General features: G+C 36.5%; 1 protein-coding gene across 5 annotated transcripts in view; it reads left to right on the forward strand.

Annotated features, from left to right (window-relative positions):
- The first annotated feature begins 27 nt into the window (after positions 1–27).
- HELQ (helicase, POLQ like) overlaps positions 28–26,198 on the forward strand; it is a 40,443-nt gene continuing 14,272 nt past the window's right edge. For 3 of the 5 annotated variants that reach the window (XM_060012238.1, XM_060012239.1, XM_060012240.1), the window contains exons 1-11: positions 28–221; positions 1,239–1,956; positions 5,589–5,767; positions 6,327–6,527; positions 7,436–7,508; positions 9,445–9,542; positions 10,679–10,777; positions 12,081–12,226; positions 15,240–15,479; positions 18,672–18,813; positions 19,197–19,301. In XM_060012238.1, the coding sequence (XP_059868221.1) occupies positions 30–221; positions 1,239–1,956; positions 5,589–5,767; positions 6,327–6,527; positions 7,436–7,508; positions 9,445–9,542; positions 10,679–10,777; positions 12,081–12,226; positions 15,240–15,479; positions 18,672–18,813; positions 19,197–19,301 (2,193 nt within the window). In that variant the 5' untranslated portion in view covers positions 28–29. Of the gene's footprint in view, positions 222–1,238; positions 1,957–2,012; positions 3,076–5,588; positions 5,768–6,326; positions 6,528–7,435; positions 7,509–9,444; positions 9,556–10,678; positions 10,778–12,080; positions 12,227–15,239; positions 15,480–18,671; positions 18,814–19,196; positions 19,302–26,198 lie in introns of those variants that run through there. The other 2 variants (XM_060012241.2, XM_060012242.1) reach the window with 2 other exon arrangements.

Genomic DNA, 26,198 nt, shown 5'->3' on the forward strand with positions numbered 1-26,198 from the left:
ACATCCGGGCAGGGCCCCCAGCCCCTGCCATGGATGAAGGTTGTTCCCGCATCCGCCGGCGGGTGTCGGTCCGCAAAAGGAACCGTCGTAGCTTGGAGAGCGTTTTTGCCGCCCTCACCGCGGCCGAGCTTAAGCCCGGCGATGAGGAGAAGGAGGACGAGGACGAGGAGACGGTGGCTGGGAGCCGGCGGCGAAAAACCATGGACGTGCAGCCGGTCGAGGTACAGCCCCGTCACCTCTCAAATTCCCCTGAGTTCCACGTTCCATTTCCTGCCTGTGGGTTGATGATACAAAGCCAGGTCTCCCACTGCGCATGCTCACTGAAAGAGGCGCGGGAGACCAGCTGAAGAAGGCGTGGTTGGAACGCCAAGAAGTTTGGCAGTTCCCTTCCCAGGTGCAAACAATTGACCAATTATCTACTAGCCTTCGTGGGCTTACCTCGTCTTTGTTATCGCTGTTAATCCTCACCTGTGAGGTGTTGCACTGTTAGCCCCATTATTATATAGATATGAAACCCCGAGACAGAAGTTGTACATGCAGCAAGTAAGTGGCATGACCAGACGCAAACCTAGACTTCCAAGTTTCTGCTGCTCCTTGTACTAAAAATCTACCATTTATTGCAGACCTATTATGTGCTGGGTACTTTGTTAAACTATTTACGTTATCTAGATTTTACAACAGAAATCTGGCCCTGAGAAGTTAAGAAACTACATTTGCTACTCCAAATCTTGGGTTCTTAATCACTCCCCTATATTGCTACCTCCAAATTCCATCTCTTCTGTTTATAGACCATACCAAGTCAGACACTCCCTTTCAATTCCAGATTTCTAAGAACAATCTCCTTGGAGTGTCCAGTGGTACAAGCATGATTTTATTACAGGCCAGTCTCTGCAGAATGGAGTATCGGAGGTGAAACAGCACTGCGGTTATCAGAAACTTCTCCGCTTCCAGTAGATGGTTATCGGTCTTGCTGCCATTTTAAAGGATTTAGCACTAGCTTAAGAATTAGGATCCCAGCATCACTAGGAGGACAGTTTATGCCAGTCACTTAACCTCTCTGGGCCTCCATTTCTTGATCTGTAAAATGGGATGATAGTATCTATTTTATAGGCTGATTTACATTTAGGTCTGTGATCCATAAGTGACCATATAATTATATGCTTGATAGAGCCCTCAGCTGGAACTTTTATTCTTAATGAAGCTAGAATTGACCATAAATCTTTTTGTCTTCTTTCCAGAATATTGACAGTGAAGAGGACATGTTTGGTGACTATGATAGCTTTGCTGAAAACTCTTTTTTAGCTCAAGTTGATGACCTGGAACAAAAATATTTGCAACTTCCTGAACATAGGAAACATGCTACAGACCATGCCACTGAAGATCTTTGTTCAGAAAGCATTAAACACAACACACTCAGCATTACTACTGTAGGCGACTGTACTGAATTAAAAATAGATGAGCACACGAAGAACCAGAGTGGGCATGAAGATGTCCCTATTGATCCTGAAGCTGATGTTTTGTATGATATACCTTCTTCACAGGTTTTATTCTTTGAAAATTTATATAACTCTTCAAATGATTTGGGTGATCCATCTACTGAAGAGAGGGATTGGAACTCATCCTCTCACAAGACTGTGAACGAGGAATTGCCCATTAATAACGTAGAGCAACCACAGCAAACTGATGAATCCTCTTCCAAAGTCAGAACTAGTTCAGATGCGAATAGGAGAAAAAGTCTTAAAGATCATCTAAAAAATACCATGACTGGAAATGCCAAGGCTCAAACACCAGTATTTTCTAGGACTAAACAGCTCAAAGAGACTCTTCTATCTGAAGAAATTAATGTTGCTAAGAAAACAATTGAGTCATCATTAGATGACCTTGGTCCTTTTTATTCATTACCCAGCAAAGTGAGAGACCTTTATGTTCAGTTCAAGGGAATTGAAAAATTATATGGTAATGCTTTTTGCTGGAATGAAAAAAATTTACCATCATCACTGTAATATTGATGCAAATCAAAAGAAAACCGATGCTTCCATCGTCATATTTCTCCCCTTAAAACAAATCAAAACATCAGTCCTCTCTGAGCCTTCCATTCCTATCCTGCTACTATTGAACTTCTTTCCTTCCCTTCGTGGTCACACTTCTCCAACGTGTTATCCTTGCTGCCTCCCTTTCCTCACTTCAGATAATTCCCAGTCCACTCCAACTCTGGGTTCTGTGCTGTCACTTAAGATATAATGACTAGGGTGTTGCAACTCAGTGATACTTTTAGTTCTTACCTTCTTTGACAGTTGCTTACCTGACAAAATTGACCAAACTCTTCTTGAAACACCCATTTATTGACTTCTTGGCATTCCACTCTTGGTTTTTTTCCTCTGGTTGTCTAGCTGCTGCTCAGTTTTCTTAGCTAATGCTTCCTTAGCTGGCTCTTACTTTACTACCAAAACTTAGTTGCTGAAATTCCATTGACTACTAATATGTCTTGAGTGAAAGAAGTCAGTATTTGTAAAACTGACTGAACTGTTTAGTTTGATGAAAACTAAACATTTTTAAGGACAACTAACGTTAGGATTTAAGTGCAAAGAAATAGTGATAATAATTCATTTGTCTTGTAACGTTTTTCAAAAATCCTGGGTCCTTGCATATATTTCAAATATGTGTCATTTTAGACAGAAAGGACACTTGCTTCCATCCCTGAAGAGCAGCCTATCATCCAATTACTTCAAAATTATTTCTGAAACTCCTAAGTTAGTATCTTATGAACCACATGAAAACATGAGTTCGCATCTCGGGAGAAGACAATCAGGTTGGAGAAATAGGACTACAGGAAACAAAGTCTAATATAAGGCTCTACAAGAGTCTAACAAATTCTAAATTGCAAGGTTTGCAGTTTAAGAGCTACAGGTGTATATTGCCCTTGAAGTAGATGTTAACTTTTTTCCCTCTGCTTTTCTCCTAGCACCTTGTTTTTTGTCTAATCTGCATCTCCTGCCAGAATGAGTACCCTGAGGACAGGGCTCTATCTAACTCATCTTTTTCTTATGTAACTGGCACTGTGCCTGGTACACTCTGGTAGGTTCTCAACTGCTGGGGTTTGTCAGCCTAGTTATGAATTCTGGCCATGTCACTTAAACACAGGTTTTGCACTCTGAGCCTTAGTTCCTGCTCTGTTAAAAAGGGATAATAATAATAGTTGTTTTTCCAGTTCTGTGTCAAGGACATGCCAAGTTAGACGTTGGTAATGACTGTCAGTAGTTATATTGATTGCTTCTAAGTAAGAACTTCAGTAAATAACTATTTTTTTTTGGCTGCGTTGGGCCTTAATCTGCGGCACTCAGGATCTTCGTTGGCAGCATGCGGGATCTTTCGTTGTGGCATGTGGGCTTCTCTCTAGTTGCAGCACGCTGGCCTAGTTTGCCCTGTGGCATGTGGAATCTTAGTTCCGGACCGGGGATCGAACCCGCGTCCCCTGCATTGGAAGGCGGATTCTTAACCACTGGACCACCAGGGAAGTCCCAGTAAATAACTTTTTAAAATCTCTTTTTATTTGTAAATCTGGCTTAAGGATGACCAAGTTAAAGCATAAATATATGTGCTACTTTTCATTGAGCTAAAACAATGCTTCTCAAAGTGCAGTTCCTACTGCAGCATCACCTGGAAATTTGTTGAAATGCACATTCCCAGGCTCCACCCTAGCCCTCCTGAATCAGAACCTTGGGGTGGGACCTAACAATCTGCTTTAGTAAGTCCTCCAGGTTATTCTGATGTGTGGGACGTTTGAGAGCTACTGAGCTAGAGAACTTCAACCTTAAACTTATTTTTGCCTCTTAAGTGTAGAATTATGCTTAATTTGTTTTATAGAAATGTTGGGAACTAAGTTAATGTAATTTTTTTTTTTTTTTTTTAGTGTGTGAAGATGTTATTCCTAAATATTCATTATTTTGGTCATTTTATACTTTAAAAGTCTGAGTTGGATAAAATGTGGATATGGTCAAGTTGTGTTTTCACACAAACATCTGCAGTTTGATAACTAGTGGGTGATACTAGTCTGAAGTATTTTTTAATATTTAAGTATTAAACATTCAATTTATTTAAATATTTTTGAAATTTTTTTATTTAAGCATAGTTGATTTACAATATTAGTTTCAGGTGTACAACATAGTGATTCAGTATTTTTATAGATTATACTCCATTTAAAGTTATTACAGGGGACTTCCCTGGCAGTCCAGTAGTTAAGACTCCATGCTTCCACTGTAGGGGGCACAGGTTCGATCCCTGGTCAGGGAACTAAGATCCCACATGCAGCACAGCACAACCAAAAGATAAAAAAATAAGTAAATAAAGTTATTACAATATAATGGCTGTATTTTCTTGGCCTGTAAAATATTGAGATACTTTTAAAGTAAAAATACATAGTCATCTGCAAATATTTCAGGCTGCAAAGAATTACATCATATGATTGTGCAATAATTCAGTCTTTACCCCTTGATGGCTCTTTGTTATATATAAACAATGCTATGGTGAACATCTTGCACATATACCCTTGCTTTTATTTCTGTAGGTGTAGGGTTCTACAAGCAATACTGCTAGATCAAAGGCAGTGTGCAGTTTTATTTTTGATGCTGCTAGATTGCTTTCCAAAAAATTGTAGCAGTTTATGCTTTCGTCAGCCACACACAGAAATGCCTGTTCATGTCCAGTCTAGTAAACTCTGGATTTTATGTGTGGGGGCTTTTTTTTTGGTAGCTGTTTAACATTTTTTATTTTGCCAACCTAATAGGTAACAATAGAGCATCTTTTCGTGTATTTATTAGCTATTTGCATTTCTCCCTGGTGTGAATGTCTTGTCATATCTTTTGCCCATTTTTCTAGGGATAAAAATGATGCATAGTTTGAAGACTTTTGATGATCCACATTGTCAGATTTTCCTACAGAGTAGTTATACTAGTTTTCACATTGTTTCGGATCTGATGTGATCCTTTTCATACATTCCACCTTGCTAAGTTGTAGAAATCCTGGATGTCCTAGTTAATGATCCTAGTCTTTTATGGTTTAAACAGTCTCATCAATCAGTTTAAGGTGGTATTCAGGCCATTCAAACTTCAGCTCCCTGTGAGAGCTGGTTGAATAGTCTTTCTTACTTTGTGTAAAACCTCATAAATTTTATTCCTCCTCGCCCTGTTTCTCTCTAAGATGGTATTTGGGTGAATGAGCAAGGGAAGCTCACACAGTATCCTTGCAGAACATAAGAGGAAGGCCTTAGAATTCACACAGATCCTTGAAGTGCCCGTTAGCCCCTCCATGTCCCAGGTGACATCTCTTGTCCAGCAGGTGCTGTCTGCCCTGTGGAATCTTAGACCTCAGCCTGCAGTGGGCAAATAGGTGGGCTAGTTGCCCACCTCACTGACCAGGCCTGAACTAGAATGCACACCATGCGTTGGGGATTTTGACAATTAACATTGATATATAGTTACATTTATCACTATGAGAAGATGCTACACAGGGTAAGATTTGATTCTATCTTCTTAGAAAACTTTTGAGATTGTAGAAGGGGAAAATAAGGCTTTTTTTTTTCAATTCCACAGAATGGCAACATGCTTGCTTAACATTGAATTCTGTGCAAGAAAGAAAGAATTTAATATATTCCTTGCCAACAAGTGGTGGAAAAACCCTCGTGGCTGAGATTTTAATGCTGCAAGAACTGCTTTGCCGGCGAAAAGATGTTTTAATGATCCTACCATATGTGGCAATTGTTCAAGAAAAGGTGTGATTTTTTTTTTAACAAGTGGTATTTGCTAATGTAATTTCGACATTCAGATATAAAAACTAGCATAAATGTAACAACTTTTTATTGACTGAGAAAAGGTATCTCTATTAATGATGGAGAATTATTATTTTTAGGATGTGCAAATACAGTGTGGAGTACTTAATCGAAAATCTCTTCTGTTTCAGAAGGGGTTTTATTTTTTTCTAAACCTGTGGATTAAACTCCATTTTACATGTTGTATTGATATTTAGCCTGCTTTTTCAAGCAGAAACTAACCAATTATTTTATCAAAATAAATGAGTTATTCTGATTTTTTTAACATCAGAGGAGACACTTAAAATTTATATTTATATTATCTAGTTTAAAAGTGGCATTTATTTGCAAAGATTAATACAGTAATTATGACATTTCTTATATATATGTAGGTATGTATTATCTGTGACCTTGTTCCCATTGTCAGTATTAAACACTATTTTAGATTTTTTAAATCCCTGTGAACACTTAACAATTAGGGTTCTTATCTGATATTTTTTGTTTATTTTAACTAATATTCTAGATTTCAGGTTTGTCAAGTTTTGGTGTAGAACTGGGTTTCTTTGTTGAAGAATATGCTGGAAGCAAAGGAAAATTTCCTCCAATTAAAAGAAGGGAAAAGAAATCACTATATATTGCCACTATTGAAAAAGGACATAGTCTGGTGAACTCTTTGATTGAAACCGAAAGGATTAACAGTCTGGGTCTGGTTGTTGTAGATGAGGTTGGTTACTCCATTTATTAATTTATCAACATTTTTATTATACTAACATTTATTATGTGGATCTGCTTAATACCTTTATGAAAATAAGTAATTTATTTTAATATATAGATAACACAGATAAAGACATTTCATGCATGGTAATCTTCTTTTTAAAACATTTTTTATTTCTTTAATGTTGTATCTGTTTTATTTATTTTTGGCTGCATTGGGTCTTCGTTGCTGCGCGCGGACTTTCTCTATTTGCGGCGAGTAGGGGCTACTCTTCATTGTGGTGCACGGGCTTCTCATTGCTGTGGTTTCGCTTGTTGTGGAGCACGGGCTCTAGGTGCATGGGTTTCAGTAGTTGTGGCATGTGGGCTCAGTAGTTGTGGCTCGTGGACTCAGTAGTTGTGGCTCACGGGCTCAGTAGTTGTGGCTCGTGGACTCAGTAGTTGTGGCTCATGGGCTCAGTAGTTGTGGCTCGTGGGCTCTAGAGCACAGGCTCAGTAGTTGTGGTGCACAGGCATGGTTGCTCCGCGGCATGTGGGATCTTCCTGGACCAGGGCTCGAACCTGTGTCCCCTGCATTGGCAGGCGGATTCTTAACCACTGCGCCACCGGGGAAGCCCCCATGCATGGTAGTCTTAAATTCAGTTTTGTGTCAAGTGTTTCTTGAAGAGTGAATATATGTATATATGTTCAGTTTTATAATAGTATTTATGAATTCCAGATGCCAGAATGTTGTACTCGGGACAACCTCATTAACTTAAAATACCAGTGAAATAATGTATATGTACTCTAGTTGCCATAACGAAAATGTTTGAGTTATAAAGCAAAGATGGCTTCTTCATTTCATCCAATGTATGCTTGTTTTATTTAGGTATTTTATGCAGATTTACTTTTCTCCCTTTTTTTTTTTAAATCTCGAAGTTGCACATGATTGGTGAAGGAAGCCGTGGGGCTATACTGGAAATGACTCTAGCAAAAATCCTCTACACTAGCAGTAAGTATTCTTTCAAATGTGGTCACTAATTGATTTATAATCAAGAGACCTATAAAAGACTTAATTCTGTCACTAGCTAGATTATGTAACCTAGAGTAAGGTACTTAAGCTTTCTGCCTTAGTTTTTTATGTCTAAAGTAAGCTTATAAATTTTTGTTGGAAGAATGGATGAGTGAGTAGAATTGTGAAGATAAATGAAGTTAACATTTGAGGATGTCCCCTATCAGTATCCTCCACTTACTAGCTATGTGTGCTTAGGCATGTGACTCAACCGTTCTTTCTTCATCTGTAAAATGGGGATAATAATGGTACCAACCAGATGGGATTATTGTGAGGATTATATGAGTTAACACATGTAACGGACGCATTCAGCCATGCCTAGCACGTAGCACAATAAGGGTTTGCTGTTGTTGCCACCATCAGTATGATCATCATACCAAGAAAACATTGTATATAAATAGTCACTTTAAGGAGCTATTTTACAACATCAGATAGTCTTTAAATGTATATGAAATATTCTAAATATCTTCTCTATTATTTTTTGATATACTATTGCAATAGCTTATTAGTTGTTGTATATTGTTAATAGTTTATATACGGAAAATTATTAATCATAAAGATCAGATCTTAAGAATTATTTTTAAAATTTTGATAACAGTGGTATTTAGGCAGGTTGTAGCACTTTATAATCATTTATTAAAAAAAATTTATTTAGTACCCCCTGTGCATCAGGCCCTGCCTTTATCAAACCTATATTTTAGTGAAAGTGAACAGATAATAAGCAGATAAACAAGAAAACATACAGTGTGTCAGATGGTGACAAATTCTATGGAAAAATATAAAGCAGAGGAAGAGGGGAAAATGATCATCTACTTGTCAAATCCAGTGTACACTGACTGTCCTTGTCTTAATTTCTCTTCAGCATTTGATTATTTATCATTCATTTTTCCTTTGGATGCTTAAACATCATTCTGTCTTGGTTTCCCTACTGTCTGTCTGTAAGACTGATCATGTGTTAGCATTGAGAGATAGCATAGCATAATGGCTAAGGGCAGACTCTGGAGCTGGATTCAAATCCTGGCTCACTTTTAACTTTGTCTGTGACCTTGGGCAAGTTATAGGAACTGTGCCTCTTTTTCCTTATGCATCAAAAATGGATGATAGTAATAGAACCTTCCTCACTGAATTGCTGTGAAGATAGCACGAGTCAGTCTTTGTACAGCATCTAGCATAGTACCTGCACATAATGGACATGTGTTTGCTACTGCTGTATACTTATTTGTCCTTTTGTCACCAGTGCCTTACACTTAATAGATATTTGAATGAAAGGAATCTCTTTAGTTTCTCCTTTTGTTCTCCTTTGTGACACTGCTTTCTAAGCGTATTCATCATGTACATTGGTGTTACCACAGATTCATCTTAGACTCTTCTCTTGTTTCTTACTTCATACAATTTCTGCTAATTCTCATCCATACTCATGACTTCAAGGGCTCCTTGTGTTTGATGGCTCCCAATCTGTGTTACCAGCTTATACCTCTCTTCTGAGTAATATCATCTGCCAGATTAATACTCTGGTATTATACAGTTGACCGTTGAACAACACAGGTTTGAACTGCATGGGTCCACTTATATGTGGATTTTTTTCAATAGTAAGTACTACAGTACCACATGATCTGTGGTTGGTTGAATCCAGGGATGCAGAACTGAGGATATGGAGGACCGACTATAAGTTTTACATGGATTTTCGACTGCGAAGCAGGCTGGTACCCCTAACCCTCGTGTTGTTCAAGGGTCAACTGTGTTGATATTTTTCTTACCTGTCCCCTCTTTCTCAAATCACTCAGGAAGAATAAGAACACTGAAAGGTTGCTAAAATTATTGTTATGATATACTAAGTAACACATTTTCATCAATACTTTGGGTTTTTTTTTTTTAGAAACAACTCAAATTATCGGTATGAGTGCAACATTAAACAATGTTGAAGACCTACAAGAGTTCCTGCAAGCAGAATATTACACGAGTCAGTTTAGACCAGTATGTACCTAAGGTTTGGTTTGTTATGTATCATCTTCTATTTAGAAAGAAAAGTAGCAAATGTACTGTATAAAAATTCTAAGAGTAGTGAAGGAACATAATGCCACTCACCATGGCTAAACGGTAGCAAGTTTGTGTGTAGAGGTCAGGGATCTTGGCTTGGGTCAGTACTGTATGGGGAACACCTGGAACAGTACGTGACCCATGGGCCTTCAATGAATATTTATTGAATGGAATTTTTCAGACCCATTCTGCTTTTCTACTTTATATTCTGTAAGGTAAATTTTTTCATTCAGTGAGAATTTAGTGACTCATGTTTCAAGTTATTGGCACATAAAAAAAATTATCTTAAAAGTTAAAATATTTTCAAATATTTATGCTTTGGTAGTTTTAATGCTTTTTTAAAATAAGTTAAGACTTCACATGGATTTAAATTTAAACTCCCCAATAATAGTATTCCTAAAAGAAAGAAAGTAAATAAATGTAGTTCATAGTTATTCGAAAGTAACTTATAATGTACATATACTCTGTTTGAAGTTTCTGTGTCTAAATAGGTTTTCAGAAAATAATTTTTTTAGAATCACCAAATTTTAATTTGAAATTTAGTGTTTTTACATTTGCACCAAATATGAGAATTTTCAAGAGACATTTTCTGACCTTAATTGTCAAATTAGATGCTGTTCTTTTAAAAATTCAATGAGCTGTATTTACAAGCTTTTTTTGTCTACAAATAGTTAAATTAATAATTTGGTCAGTTTTAGATTAAAACTGATGACTAATGAAGCTATAAATCTTGAGGAATACCATAAATAACTCCTTAATAAAAGATAGAGTCTGAACACTTGACTCATTTATACTTCCTCTTGTGACACATACAAGTATCTGATTTTCTTTTAGGTATGTGGCTATTCAATTCATAAGTATTTCTTCAAGGATATTAATCCCTGTTTTGATTTAAAGGGAAAAATAAACTTAAATGGGAAAGAAGTAACTTTTAAGTTGAAGCATTCTACATACCTTAGAAAAGCTAAAATTTTTGTATATCTTTCCTTTTTACAACATATTTTACAAACTTTGATACTCTGGAAAAAGGAATTTACATGTGATATTAATTGCAAATGTCCTTTTAATTCGAGGTTGAATTAAAAGAATATCTGAAAATAAAGGACACAATATATGAGGTTGACAGCAAAGCTGAGAATGGCATGACTTTTTCACGTCTCCTTAACTATAAGGTAACCTTGATAATCCCTAAAGGTGAGGTTCCCAGACTTTGTGCCCGGCTTCCCTGGGGCACCACAAAAGAGTTGCATGGGTACCATGGGGTAGTTTAGTTGTTTCAGAGAAACAGCTGATGCTTGACAACTCTTGGACACCACACAAACTACTGGTTCAAGATAGGCAGTTTCCTATGTCAACATTAGATCACACTACATTACTTTCTACGATATTGTATCTTTGTGAAGTTGGGGGTTGTTTTTGCACTTACTGTAAGCAAATACCATGTGAAAATCAATGTGGGACAGGAAATGAGGATTTCTAAGATTTGAAAGACTGCAGGGCCCAGTTGTGTGCACATCCTGTTAGTGGGCTCTGATGGTTATTTAAGAATGAAATAAAAAAAATTTTATTCAGTTGATGTGTATTATTTATTTAGATGGCTACTAATTTGTGAGGAAATACATACTTATTAAGTTGTTTGGACCTAACTACCTAAGAATCAGAACTGTTAGTTATTTCTTTTGACCTTGGGGCTCCAGGAACCAAGAACGTTTGGAGACCTCTCCCATAAATGTTTATTCATTCAGCAACAACAGCAAAACAAGAAGAAATATTTGTGGGCTGTATAGCTCAGATACTGGTGTATGAAAATGTTAATGTATACTATGTTAATGTTCTGTGATTTATGTGAAGGACATTGAAAGGAAGAAAGGGATTTTACAACAGTTTTAGAATTCTATAAAGGTATGTTATTCTAAATTTGTATCTTAATTAGTTTTCAGTAAAGTCGAAGGAAGTGAGGAGATTTTAAATAACTTTACATTTTTCTTCATGTTCTTTGAGTTCTTTGCATCTGCTTGATAAATATATTTTTTATTTCTGAAAATATGTCCTGTAGTATGATTGAATCTATGTTTTTGAAAACTGTTAGTAAAGCAGGAGGTTTAGCTTATTTATGCAGTTCTTTGACTATTATTAGGATCAATCTGTGTTTCTCTCTGTGGACTTTTTCTGCTTCAGTGGAGACGGGTGTGCAGTGGGGTTATTAATAACATTAACTATTTTCACTTCCTTTATTTAAAACTAAATACACCTAATGAAACCCTAATAACCCAAGAGAAAAGTGGGACTTAACATTTTGCTGTTTAATATAGGTTGTATCTTTTCTTTTAAATGATCATATTTTAAATGAGAAGTTCAAAATTATGGTTGGTTTACTTACCTTTCAAAGCTTACCTTTTTACTTACCTTTTACACTGGTAAAATGAAAGGCTTTCATGGTTGCTAACTACTTTGTTCCTAAATCTTGTTGTGCAGTATTCTGATACTCTGAAAAAGATGGATCCTGATCACTTGGTAGCATTGGTGACAGAAGTTATTCCCAATTATTCCTGCTTAGTTTTTTGTCCCACTAAGAAGAACTGTGAAAATGTAGCAGAAATGATATGCAAAATTTTAAGCAAGTATGTTACTCTTTTAAAAAATATTGTTTCATTTTTATTATGATTTACATGCTGTATGTTCTGTTTATTCAGCAAGCACTAATTACTTCTTGCAGAACATTGTACTAAGTTGTTATAATAGATTCTAAAGGCCCTGACCTTGAAGAAAGTTGAACTGTGAAATTCACATATGTGAAATGGCCAGAGAATAATTCTACCTGTAAGAGAACGCTGACTAATATAATGGCTTGGCTGCACAGTGAATCATCTTGGAGCCTTTTTAAAATTTCAGTGCCCAAGCTACATCCAAGACAAATCAGAATATATGGGAGTGGGACCCAGGCACCATTATTTTGTAAAGCTCCTAGGCAGAGTCCAGCATGCAGCCAAGGTCAGCTGCTGGCCTACATGATCAGAGGACTGATCACTAATCACTGTGTGGATGAATCATATCTTCAGCTTAACTTTCTTTTTAATTAAGTACTGTTGCCTTTGTTTTCTTAGTAAACTTCACACTTAGGTTGTGTGGACATTTGAATTGAATTTCCTAAATAATTAAGAAATGTATTAGTTTGTAATTTTATACTATAAAATGTTAATGTTGGTTCTGTTATGTCATAGAGATAAGTATAAAATGAACTTAAGTATGAACAGTTTAGTTTTTTCTGTACCTTTTTGTCCCATGTGTACTTTTATCATATTTTTCAGACTTCTTTTTGGCCCCTGAGCCAGTGCTATCTCACTGTTCACAGACCAGTACTATGGATTCTAATCTAGCCATCCTCCGCCTCCCCTCCCAATCCTGCTGTCATCATGGATTGATCTAATATAGAGTTAAATTCATTGACTAGTACAGAGATGCAGATGTTCGGGATAAAGCTCAGGAGTTTCCGATTTCAGTAACAGAGTCTGCCTTTACAGTGGTGATGTAGACTATAAAAACCTAAGGAAATTAAATTATCATTGAGATATTCTCAGTAAATCAGTTGTTTTCTTAGAATAAGGTAGTGTAGCACTAAGTGATGGGGAAATTTAGAGACAAACTTTTGACTGGGAGATGTGAGGTTTATTATTAGTCAAGTTATATCCTTGACTTATTTTGCTTTTTGGTGATAACAGTTTATTTGGGTCATAAATGTTGATGTTTAATATTGAATTACTTAAAAATTTGGTTCTCCAGAACCCTTAGTTAATGAATTATTATGGACACTTGATACTTTCTTAAACTCTTTCTGAAGGAAAACTTACTCTAAAATACATTTTCCATATTACTTGCTGCTTTCATAAGGTGAATGTTCTGAGTATAGCTTAGCCCCCTTTTTTGGTGGCTGTTGGCTAAAATGTCATGTTTAGAGCATACTTTTTCATATTATTCTATAGTTTACATGTAGATGAAGTAAAATCTGGGGCTAAATGGTTTCTGATCTCAGTATTGTCCTTAGAACGTAATTTCATGAGAGTCCTGGAATATCAGCCTATGTCTTAATGATTTGCCTCCTAATCAGACATTTCATGTGAAGCAGGTATAGTAAAATCACCTAGAATATGCTTGTATGTCTAAGTGCAAAGACTGAAGCAGATTTTTTCCCAAGTGATTGTCTCAATCTCAAGGAAAATTATCTTTTTTATAGCTATTACCACCTTTGACTTCTAAGTTAAGGATGTCTTTTAAACACTATTTGCTGACAACTGCCAGAGCTCTGGTCATATCACTTTCCCTAAAAATGTCCCTGAAAATGATACCACAGTGCTTCTTAGCCTAGAATTCATGCTAAGATAATGACTCAACTTACTTTTCCATCCTTATTTCTTCCTTTCTTTATCCACCCTGCACTTCATCCAGACTGAACTACTTGTCTTCTTTGTTTATTCTTGAACTTGCCATTTCCATGCCTACAATCCTGCTTTACCCTCTGCCAACACTGCACTTTCCTGCCCCCTCATTGCTGCCTCTCTAACACCTGGTCTTCAAGGCCCAGCTCACATCTCAACTTCTCCCACAAAACCCTTCTCCATATAATTATGTCTTATCTGGTCAGTTACAAATAATGTCTCCCTTCTCTAAAATTATAAGGTGATTATCCATCAGTCTTAATTCCTTGAGAAGGATTTGTCCCTTTCAGGACCTCAAACACTGGCCGGAAAGTAGTAACATAAAGTCTGCTGCTCCCTACTCAGCGGCCACTTCTAGTTCTTGCACTGATGAATCTTGACCACTTTCTTCCCAATTCTTCACTGTCTCCTGGCCTCCCATTTCTCAACTTCGTGTGAAATGACTGTCCTTGTGCAGTTAGCACCAGCCAGAGCTCTCTATGCTTTCCATGAAGCATGCTAAAACAACATAGGGCTGTGTGTATTATATTTATATCTTGGACTATATTTGTTTGCTACTGGTATTCAGAAGTTGTTGCTTTGTAGTCAGTTAGTAGTTAGTTGTACTTAGTCTTTCTTTCCTTTTTTTCTTTTCTAGAAGGGAATTTAAAATAATAGGTGCTTCTAGGTAAGAAGACATTGTAGGATATTACTGAGGCTTCTAAAATGCTAGAGTTTAGACAGTTTTACATATAATTCATATGATTTAATAATATATGTTTTCATCTTCAGAGAAGAAAATTTATGACTTAAAACAAATCATCTTCACTAAAGATATATGTTCTTGTGAAAAAATAATTGTAACATCTAGAGCAGGGGTCTACACCTGGAGTTCATGTATTCATAGGAGGTACAGGATTGAACTTCAGGAAGTCCATGAATCCTTGAAATTATATGCAAAGTGTTGTGTTTATGTGAATATTTTTTTCCTTAGTTTTAAGCAGATTTTCACAGGGCTCTGTGATCCACAAAAAGGTTCAGAGAAATTGCCTAATAGCTAATGAAATAAAATCAAAATTCTAAGAACATTCTATGTATTTATATCAATAAAAGTAATAAGTTCTTTTAAAAAAAGAATGTTTACATGCACCTACTGAAATTAAAATTTTAGGTACTTTGTCACTATAAGATCAAGGGTTCACGTCTAACGTCTTTTTCCCAGGGAATATCTGAAACACAAAGAGAAAGAAAAACATGAGGTGATTAAGAACTTGAAGAATATCAGCAATGGCAACCTGTGTCCTGTTTTAAAGCACACCATCCCATTTGGAGTTGCTTATCACCATGGTGGTTTAACGAGTGATGAAAGGAAGCTCTTGGAAGAGGCCTACTCCGCAGGAGTTCTCTGCCTTTTTACCTGCACATCCACCCTAGCAGCAGGTGTTAACCTACCAGCTCGAAGGTAAGATATAAGTCATTGTTGGCCGGTCTCAAAACTTTCCAGTTCCTAGCTTGCCAACAGTTTTTTTTGTTGTTTTATTCTTTCTCAGTAGTGGGTGAGAATTTATCAAATGTTTTTTTCAGCATTTGCTTAGTTGATTGTTCGGTTTATTTACTTTAATATTTTAATGAAAAATAACACTAGCAGATTTCTTGCTGTTAGAATTCCTTCTTTCTTTTTTACTCTCCCTATCTGGTTTTGATGTTATGGTTTATTATCCTGGTTGTGTAGAAACAGTTGGCAAGTTTTTGACCATGTTTTATGATCTGAAAGAGTTTATTTAACAGATTTCCTTGAAACTTTAGAGAACTCATCCAGAAAGACTTTTGAGTCTAGTATCTTTTTTTAAAGAGTAGATCCTTGATTATCTTTTTGGTTATTACCAGTATAATTGATTTCTACTCTTTGTCATTTGTGACATTTTTTCAAATAAATGGTCAGTTTTTATAAATCATCCATGAGATTTAAAAAAATATGTATTTTCTGTTGAGTATGTAGTTTCATATAGCTCAATGTATAACAGTTATTAGTCATCAGCTCCTCCCTTTTCTTTGTGATTCTTTGATTTGTCAGTTTCAGAGTCTCCCACTGTAATGATGGAGTTGTCAACTTCTCCTTTTTACATTTTTAAAAGTTCTTGCTTTGTATTTCAAAACTAGGTATATAAAGGTTTACTGCAAATATCTTATTGCTGAATTATACCTTTTATGAATAGAATACATCCTTGTTTTCCTCATTTAGTGATTTTATTTTGAATGCTGGGACTACATTTTTTGCCAAGTATATTTTTTTCTATTCTTTTATTTTCAAACTCTGTCACTGGTTAAGTTTTCTATTTTTTCAGACAATTGTTGAAATAAAAAAGGAAGTTATGTATCCTATTTCTCTTGTTTCAATGGTTACTCTTAAATTTTTTAACAGTTGTAAAACTGTTAAAAAACGCAACTGTGTTTTTCTGTCATTTTAGAATTAATCAATAACTATATCCTCTGCTTGAACATAACAAGAGTCTTAGCATTTGTGTGTTTTTCTACACTGCCTCATGTATTGTTGCATTTACCTGGAATTTTAGTTCTAGATTTTAAATTTTCTTTCATCTTATAATCAATAGTTCTTTAAACTTACCTGTAAATTATACTTTTTGTGTGTGTGTGTGTGCCTACCACTGCCTCTTGTGTCTCACATCTTCCTTCTATGATCCATTTTTTATTTTGCCATCCTTGGGTAATTATTTTTTAAACGCTGCATTGGGAGTAAAAATTTTTGAATCTTTGCATAGCTGAAGATGTCTTTATTTTAGCCTCACACTTGAACACCTTGCTAGGAGCAGAATTCTAGGTTCAGTTTTTTTTCTTTGGGGCCCTTGTAGTATTCTTCCATGTCTTTTAGGCGCTAGTGTTGGTCATTTTTGTTTTTGCATAGGCGTGCTGTTTTTCCCTTTCCAGAAGCTTTTAGACTTTTCTCTTTAACCTTAACATTTTGTCATAGTGTATAATAATAATTACAGTTATTACATGCCCTCACTCATGTCATAACAGCTTTACATGCGTTGACTTAATAGATCCTTACAACAGCTCTGTGAGAAAGGTCGTATTTTATTATCCACATTTTATAGAAGGGAAAACTGAGGCACTGAATAATGAAGTAACTTACCCAACTTCACGGCCAACAAATGAGTTTCAAAGCCAAGGTTTGAAACTGAAGAAACTGAGAAATCTAATTCTGCAATCCTAACTCTCCCAGTTTAGCTACTTCTTATTCATAGGGCTTAGCCCTTTGGTACATGCTTTCAGTCTAAAGTTTTATGCCTTTATTCATCTTAGAGTAATTTTTTCAGTTATTTTATTATTTCTTTTCTTCTGTTTTCTCTGTTGTCTGCTTTTGTAACTTCAGTTAGACAGTTGAAACCTCTTAAATTGAGCTTGCATCTCTTAATTGTTCTTACACATTTTTCAATCTATATGAGCTATGTGATTTCTTCACCTTTACTTTCTTTTTTTTTTTTTTGCGGTATGCGGGCCTCTCACCGCTGCGGCCCCTCCCGCTGCAGAGCACAGGCTCTGGACGCACAGGCCCAGTGGCCATGGCCCACGGGCCCAGCCGCACCGCGGCATGTGGGATCCTCCCGGACCGGGACACAAACCCGCGTCCCCTGCATCGGCAGGTGGACTCCCAACCACTGCGTCACCAGGGAAGCCCATCTTTACTTTCTATATAACAAAATCAGTTTTTAATTGTATTCCGTTAACTGTGTTTCATTCATTATTCAGTTGTTCTATTAAATTGTTTAAATTAATTAATTCTTTTTAATTTCTAAGAACTCTCTTTTATTGTCCTTTCTTTATAAGAGTCTGCTCTCATAGTGTGAATACAGTACCCTTTAGAATTTTCTGTGGATACTAATTAGAATTTTTTAAAGTTCTTTTCTGTTCTGCATATTATCTGCTTCTGTCAGACATTTTTTCTGTATGCTCTCATTGTTTTTCTTTTATGTCATTGGTTTTCTTCATGTATTTGGTAATCTTGGCTGTCCATTGAGATTTATAAATAAAGAGGTAGGCTGATTGTTTTAGGTAAATGACAGGTTTTCTCTCACCTTTGAATAGGAAAGCTGGCTACAAACTTCTGTATATGTGAACAGGATTGAAATCACCATATTTGTAGGTCAAAATCAGATGAAATCTACAATTTTATGTTGACAGTATTGTAAGCTCATAAATGAATATGCATATGTTGGTGGTCCATGGTCAGATTTTTCATTTATGGAGTATCAAATCAAAACTATTTTGAGATTATTGCTCTAGTGGATTGACCATATGTTTTACAGCTAAGCAGACTTAAGTTCAAGTTATGGTTCTGGTAATTACTAATTTTGTGAGTTTTGCTAAATGACTTAACGTATATATATGCTTTAGTTAACTCCTTTATAAATAAGTAAGAAAGAATGTTATCACCAAGAGTTTTGTAAGATTATAAATAATGTACATAAAGAGCCTAGGACATCATAGATTCTTGGTAAACAGTAGTTGCCTATTATTTTGAGTTAATATGTTACTAAATTTAATATCACATAAATATAATGAAAACTTTAAAAAATAGAAGCTATTGCTATAGATGGAATACCACTTTTAATTAATTTTATCAATTCCATAGAGTTATTTTAAGAGCCCCCTATGTTGCTAAAGAATTTTTAAAGAAGAATCAATATAAACAGATGATTGGCAGGGCTGGCCGTGCTGGAATAGATTCTACTGGGGAGAGTATTCTTATATTGCAAGAAAAAGACAAGCAACAGGTAATAATCTGGTGGATGGTTGGTCATTTTGTTGTCTTTTCTTGGACTTTGGTCTAGCCTTTTTATGAGATTGTCTTTTAAAAATTAATTATTAATATTCCTTTAACTAATGTTTCCTTCTCTCCCATGATTAAGAATTAGAAAGAGTAGTTCAAATACTTTTCTATTTCAGGCAAACAATGAAAAGTATTTTCCTTATTTATCTTCTTCCATTTTCATGAGAACACCTGCTAAATTCTTATTTTTTTGTCTTTATGTTTTTTATCTCCCCCAGCCTTCACACAATCTATGCAAAATATAAAATTTATATGGAACACCATTTATTTTTTATAGTAATGCAAAACATAAATTTATTTTTTATAATAATGCTTTAACTCTTGTAGGTATTGGAGTTAATAAGCAGACCATTGGAAAACTGTTATAGCCAACTTGTTCAAGAATTCACCAAGGGAATCCATACTTTGTTTCTCTCTTTGATTGGTTTGAAGGTATTTTTTAATATTTTTATATCTTATTGCTGTTACCTGAGATAATGGAAGTTAAAAAGTTTTGAAAACTACAAGGTATGAAAAAAATGTTAACTTCTAATCTAATGTGGAAAAGAACAGTCTGTGACATGATAAATCTGAGTCTGGATTTATATGTGCATTTTTAATCCTTTGAATTATAAAGAATGTGAAAAATCAACAAATCATAACTGGGCATCCATTACAAGTAAGAAACTTTGGTGTATACTATGGGGGATAGAAGGAGCTCTAAAGACATGGGTCCTGATGTGGGATAATCCTGCATCTCTGCCACTGTTAAGAATAAGGTTCATTGTAGTCCTGTGACCATAAACATTTGTCAGATCAGTATAGCCTTTATCAGGCAGAAAATTAAAATAAAAAAAATAGTTGGGTGGGGCATAATGGGAAAACACTCTTTTTTTCCTAAGATTAGAAATTGGCGCTCTTTTTTAGGATATCTCTTGAGCTAAACCTTTTTTTTAGGGTTATCCTTAAGTAAATTTTAACTTTGTGCCCAAATCACTCAGCCCGAAAGTGGCAAAGCCAGGGTTTGAATTCAGCTTTCTTTAATGATAAAACCAATGTTCTTAACCTATCATGTAGTCTCTCTTCATCAACCTGAATGGTTTAAGGGAAAATCCAAAATTTAATTGATAAATAAAAGATATGAGACAGGTTTTGATTACCTTGCGGATGAATGGTGTAACGTTGCAGTATCCCCTGGCCATTTACAAGAGTGAAAGGCTACAAGAAAGAAAAGGAATTAATGCTGGGTATTGAAGGAGATAGAGGTTTTAGATAAGCAGAGGGAAGGAATGAGCCATTCCAGGTACTTAAAATAGAATGAAAGATGAGAAACTTTAAGATGATGTGGGGTAACAGTCAATAGATATTATAGCTGTAGAGTAGGGCTGAAGATACCAAAGAGTAGAAGGTTGGGTGGAAAAAGTTGGGGCAGAGTGTGTGCTGTAGATTGGGGAAGACAGGAGAGAGTGCTTAAATGTAGACTCAAGAGTTGTGACACAGTCACTTGTCAGTGGAGTAATAGTCAAAGTGTTCTGTGGTCGTTTCAAGCAGGGGCTCTGATATCACACATATCTGTGTCTGGGTCACAGCTCTGTCTCTTGTTATCCTGTGTAAATTACTAACGCTCTCTTAAACCTCACTCAGTTGTCTTATCTGTAAAATGGGAATAATAGTATGCAGAAGTATTGCAAGGCTAGTTTGAAAGCAACTGTAGTAATCCATGTATAATGTAATAAAGACCTGCAATTGGAGGGTTGCCAAGGAATTAATAAAGAAGGGAAAGAGATCATGAAGATCATTGAGTCTTATTACATTTATATATTGAATAAGGTAACAGAGAATTCGTGATTGGTTTAAGGTCATTCAGTGTGTTCTGTTTAGATGAGATTATAATTCAGGTTCCTGCCTTGCTGGCCTGTACTCTTTCCAGAATGCCATTGTGAATGTGGAACATTCACTAAGTGCACTTGAAAACTCACCAAAATAGGCCATATTCTGGGCCATAAAATAAGTATCAGTAAAGTTAAAGGATTGAAATCATATAAAGAATGGTATCTAATGACAACAAAATTATAGTATACATCAATAATAGAAAGGTAGGGATTTCTCTGGTGGTCCAGTGGTTAAGAATCCACCTTCCAGTGCAAGGGACACAGGTTCGATCCCTGGTCGGGAAACTAAGATCCCACATGCCTCGGGGCAGCTAAGCCCTCACACTGCAACTGAGACCCAATGCAGCCAAATAAATAAATAAGTATTTAAAAATGAATAAATAATAGAAAGGTATCAGGAAAATACCCAAATATTTGGAAATTAAACAGCATACTTTTATGGTCAAAGTAGAAATCACAAGGGAAATTAGAAAATATCTTGAATGGAATGAAGATGAAAACATATATCAGAATTAGTGGCAGGCAGCTAAAGAAGTGCTTAAGGGGACATTTATAGCTTTAAATGCTTATTAAAATTCAAGGAAGATCCAAAGTCAGTGATCTAAGTTTCACCTTAGGAAGCTAAAACAAAACAAAACAAAAAGCCCCAAAGTAAGTAGAAGGAAGGAAATGATAACAGATAAAAGCAGAAATCAATGACAAAAAATAGACAAGAGAAAATATTAATGAAACCATAAGCTAGTTCTTTGAAAAGATCAGTAAGATTATTGATTGAATTGATCAGAAGGAAAAGAGAGTCGCATAAATTACCAATATCAGGAATGAAAGGAAGGTCATCACTGGATATCCCAGAGATAGTAAAGGTAGTAAGGAATTACCCTTGAATAGCTGTATCCTTGAATACTGAAAAATGAATTCAACAACTTGGATGAAATGGGGGAAATTCTTTTTTTTTTTTAATTTACTTATTTTATTTATTTAATTTTGGCTGTGTTGGGTCTTCGTTGCTGTGCGTGGGCTTTCTCTAGTTGCGGCGAGCAGAGGCTACTCTTCATTGAGGTGCTCAGGCTTCTAATTGCTGTGGCTTCTCTTGTGGAGCACGGGCTCTAGGCATGCGTGCTTCAGTATTTGTGGCATGTGGGTTCAGTAGTTGTGGCTTGCGGGCTCTAGAGCACAGGCTCAGTAGTTGTGGTGCACAGGCTTAGTTGCTCTACAGCATGTGGGATCTTCCCAGAACCAGGGCTTGAACCCACGTCCCCTGCATTGGCAGGCAGATTCTTAACCACTGCAACACCAGGGAAGTCCAATGGGGAAAATTCTTGAAAGACACAATTCCCGAAATTGACTGAAGAAATAAAAAATCTGAATAGTCCTATATTTATTAAAGAAATTGAATTTATAATTTAGAACTTTCCCACAAAGAAAACTCTAGGCCCAACTGACTTCACTGGTGAGTTCTAACAAACATTTAAAGGAGAAATAATATCAGTCATACACACATTCTTTCAGAAAGTAGAGGAAGATGGAACACTGCTCATCTTATCTTATGAGACCAGCATTATGCTGATACCAAAACCAGACGAAGATATTACAAGAAGAGAAAACTACAAGCCAATGTCTCTGGTAAACATACATATAAAAACCCATAGCAGGGCTTACCTAGTGGCGCAGTGGTTGAGAGTCCGCCTGCCGATGCAGGGGGCGCGGGTTCGTGCCTCGGTCCGGGAGGATCCCACATGCCGCGGAGTGGCTGGGCCCGTGGGCCGTGGCCGCTGGGCCTGCGCATCCGGAGCCTGTGCTCCACGGCAGGAGAGGCCACAGCAGTGAGAGGCCCACGTGCTGCAAAAAAAAAAAAAAAAAACCATATCAAAGTACTAGTAATACAACAATACATTATTAGAACAATATACCATGATCAATCAGAATTTATTCCAATAATGCAAAGTTGGTTTAACATTCAAAGTTCATCAGTATATTGATAATTATCCATTTGACAGAACTCAACATTCATGATAAAAGCTCAACATACTAGGAGTAGAAAAGAACTTCTTCAATCTGATAAAGGTTGTTTATTTTAAAAAAAAAGGAAACTACAGGTAACATCACACTTAATGGTGAAAAACTAAATGTTTTTTCCCCTAAGATCAGGAAAAGAAATCTGCTCTCACTCTACTAATCAACATATGTCAGAACTTGTACCCAATACAATAAGACAGGAAGAAAAAATAAAGCAAACAGTTTAGAAAGGAAGAGTAAAACTGTCTTATTTGCTGATGGCATTGAATTCAAGAAAAATCCAAAGGAATGTCCAAAAAACCAGAGTGTAATTAGTGGTGTCACAGGATACAAGGTCAATGTACAAAACTCAATTATATTTTTATATACTTACTGCAAATAATTGGAAAAACAATTCCATTTACAGTAAATTCAAAAAAAACATGAAATACTTAGGGGTAAATTTAACTAATATGTGTCAGACCTATACACTGAAAACTATGAAACACTGCTTAGAGAAATTAAAGAAGGCCTACATAAATGGAGAGAGATAGCATGTTCATGAATTGGGACACTCACTTTTGTTCAGATGTTACTTCTTCCCAAATTGGCCTATAAATTCAGTGCAATCCCAATCAAAATCTCAACAGGTTTTTTTGTAGAAATTTCACACTGATACTAGAATTTATTTGGTAATGCAAAGGAATAGAATAGCCAAAAATAGTTTTGTAAAAGAACTTGACTTCAAGACTTACTGTAAAGCTTCAATAATTAAAAACAGTGTGATATTGGTGCAAAGATTGACATATAGACCAATAGATCAGTAAGTCCAGAATTAGGCCCATATATGATCAATTCATTTTCAACAAAGGTGCCAAGGTATTTAAATGGAGAAAGGATTTTTTTTTCAATAAATGGTGCTGAAACAAGTAGATACCAATATGGAACAACCACAGACAAATTAACCCCAACTCTTACCTCCCACTGTCCAAAAAAATTAACTCAAAATGGATCATAGACCTAGACCTAAAAGCTAAAATAAAACTTCTAGAAGAAAATCTAGGAAAAAATTTTTGTTACCTTGGGGTAGGCAAAGAGTTCTTACGTGGGAAACAAAAACCGTAAACCATGAAAGAAAAAAATCAATTTAATAGGCTTCATCATTATTTTAAAATTCTCTTCAAAAGACCCTGCTTAACAAATGAAAAGGCGGAGGAAAATGTTTATACATCTGACAAATATGAGTATGTCATGAGTGAGGACTCCACAAAAGGCAGTGGAATTAGGAGGGAGTTGGGACTTCAGTGCACTCCCTGTGCACTGAGACCAGTGCTCTCAGGTACAGGACTCCTGGGGGAACTGACTTGGCCACAAAAGTCTGGTTTTATGGGCCTGGCAATGCAACCGTTGTTTTCTGTTTTAACAATTGAAGTACAGCAGCAAGAAGTCCAGGCAGAGTCAGCTCAGGAGATTAGCCTATAGGCAGCTGTTGTTTCAAGCCTGCCCATAGGAGACTATGGGGCCCCGTCCTGAGGAGGACAGGCCATCAGGGTTCCTCCTACTCCTTGGGGTAAGGCTTCACAACAGGGCTCTAGTTGTGGAAAGAGGCCGGAATTACAGACCGGGTGGAGAAGTGGGAAAATCTTTAGAGTTAGAACTGAAGCAGAAGTCAAGTCCTCTGGACAGGAACAACCAGGTGGGATAGGGGTGAGAGGCAAGAAGGGCAGTGTGAGGTCAGGAGGCAGAAGGTAGAGGTGGGCATCCCTGGAGAGACTAGGTCCAGGGTTTGGTGGAAGAGATGGAAACTCCAGGAATTAATAAGAGATCATAATAGTTGTTGGGCCATGGGATACAGGGAGCCTCCAATTATTGTTTCTCACAACTATGTTTCAGATGTTCTGCTAGACACTTTATATGTTTTATCTCTGATCTTTGCATACCTTTGAATAAAGTAATATAACTGTGCTTTCACAAAAAAAGAATCCAAGGCAAAAAGGTAGGTTACGTAGGCTGCTTGCACACGCTGGTGCATACTACTGCGGTCTTGCCTGGATCACTGTAATGGTCTCCCAGTTGGTCTCTTTGCATTCACTCTGTCTGCCCTGCCTTCCCACATCCCCTCCAAGTAATTCTTCAATAGACTGATCTTCACAAAATATAAAATCCGAATGTATCACCCCCTTCTGCTTAAAATTTGTCACTGGTTGTTTCCCGTTGCTGTTAGGATTGAGCCCAAATTCCTTATCATGGTCTACTGTGGTAGATTTGGCCTCTGCCTGTCTTTTCATCCTCATCTCTCACCAGCCTTCGTATACTCTGTACTCCAGACATACTGGCCTTCTATTACATTTCTCAAACATTCTATACTTGCTCCTACTGCAGTGTTCTGTAAGCCTGGGACTCGCCCTTCTTACCTCCCCGTCTCCAGTCTCACCCTCACCCACTCCCACTTAACGGTCAGACTTTCACTTCACCACCACTTCCTCAGGGAAGCCTTTCTTTGCCACTGAGTCCAGTCAGTCTATTGTATGCTTTGTAGAAACACATTCTTTCCTTTAATAGCACCTATCAGTTTGTAGTCGTATTCTTGTTAGTGCCATTATTTGGCTAATAACTTTACCCCAGTGGAATGTAAGCCCTGTGACAGCAGGATCCACATGTATTGTCATTTATCACTGAATCCCAGTGACTAGCACAGTGCCTGGCATGTGGTTGGCACTTGGTAAACACTTGAATTAATGAATGGGTTGACTTTGGAGTTGGTCATGGCTGAACTTGCAGGTTGGGGCAACAGTGAAGAACCCAGCTTTGAGAAGCCAGAAGCAGAGTCTCTACCAGTGGGTTTAAACCACTATGTCTGTAAGTTTTCAGAGGGCTAGAAAGGTAACCTGTTGGTCGCCAGAAGGATCAAGTAAAGGATTTTGTTTGTTTGTTTACTCCCACGGTTAACTGTAATCGGCCAACCAAAAAACAATATAGAAACTAAGTATGCTGATAATCTACAAACTGAGTATCTTAAAAGTACAATTTGGCCTGAATGAATACTATATTAAGAATGATTTTTATTAAAAGGAGAAACAATAGGAAATGTCTGTGCTCCATTTTATTTTCTGTTATCGCTTATAATGGTTTAATATGAAATTACTAGTTAAGTTTTCCAGTTGAAATATCGTCAGAGTTGTGAGAGAGAAAAATATGCTTATTGATTGACTATATTTTAGTATAACTTGTTGATTTCATTGAAATTGGCTAATATAAATTATTCTAATTCAGAGACAGCTCTACATCTGAATACCAAGTGGTGAGTTAAGTATTACTTATGATTGCCATTATAAGTTTTAAATACTGAGTAAGTGGGGAGAAAAAAAGGCAGCAAAAGAACAGGAAAAGGAGATGGGAATGAGAGAGACAAAAAGCAGTAAAAAACTGCTGTCTATTTTTAGGTAATATGTCAGGGAAAGTA

Source organism: Delphinus delphis, chromosome 5 (assembly GCF_949987515.2).
Source record: "Delphinus delphis chromosome 5, mDelDel1.2, whole genome shotgun sequence".
Classification (NCBI taxonomy): Eukaryota; Metazoa; Chordata; class Mammalia; order Artiodactyla; family Delphinidae; genus Delphinus; species Delphinus delphis.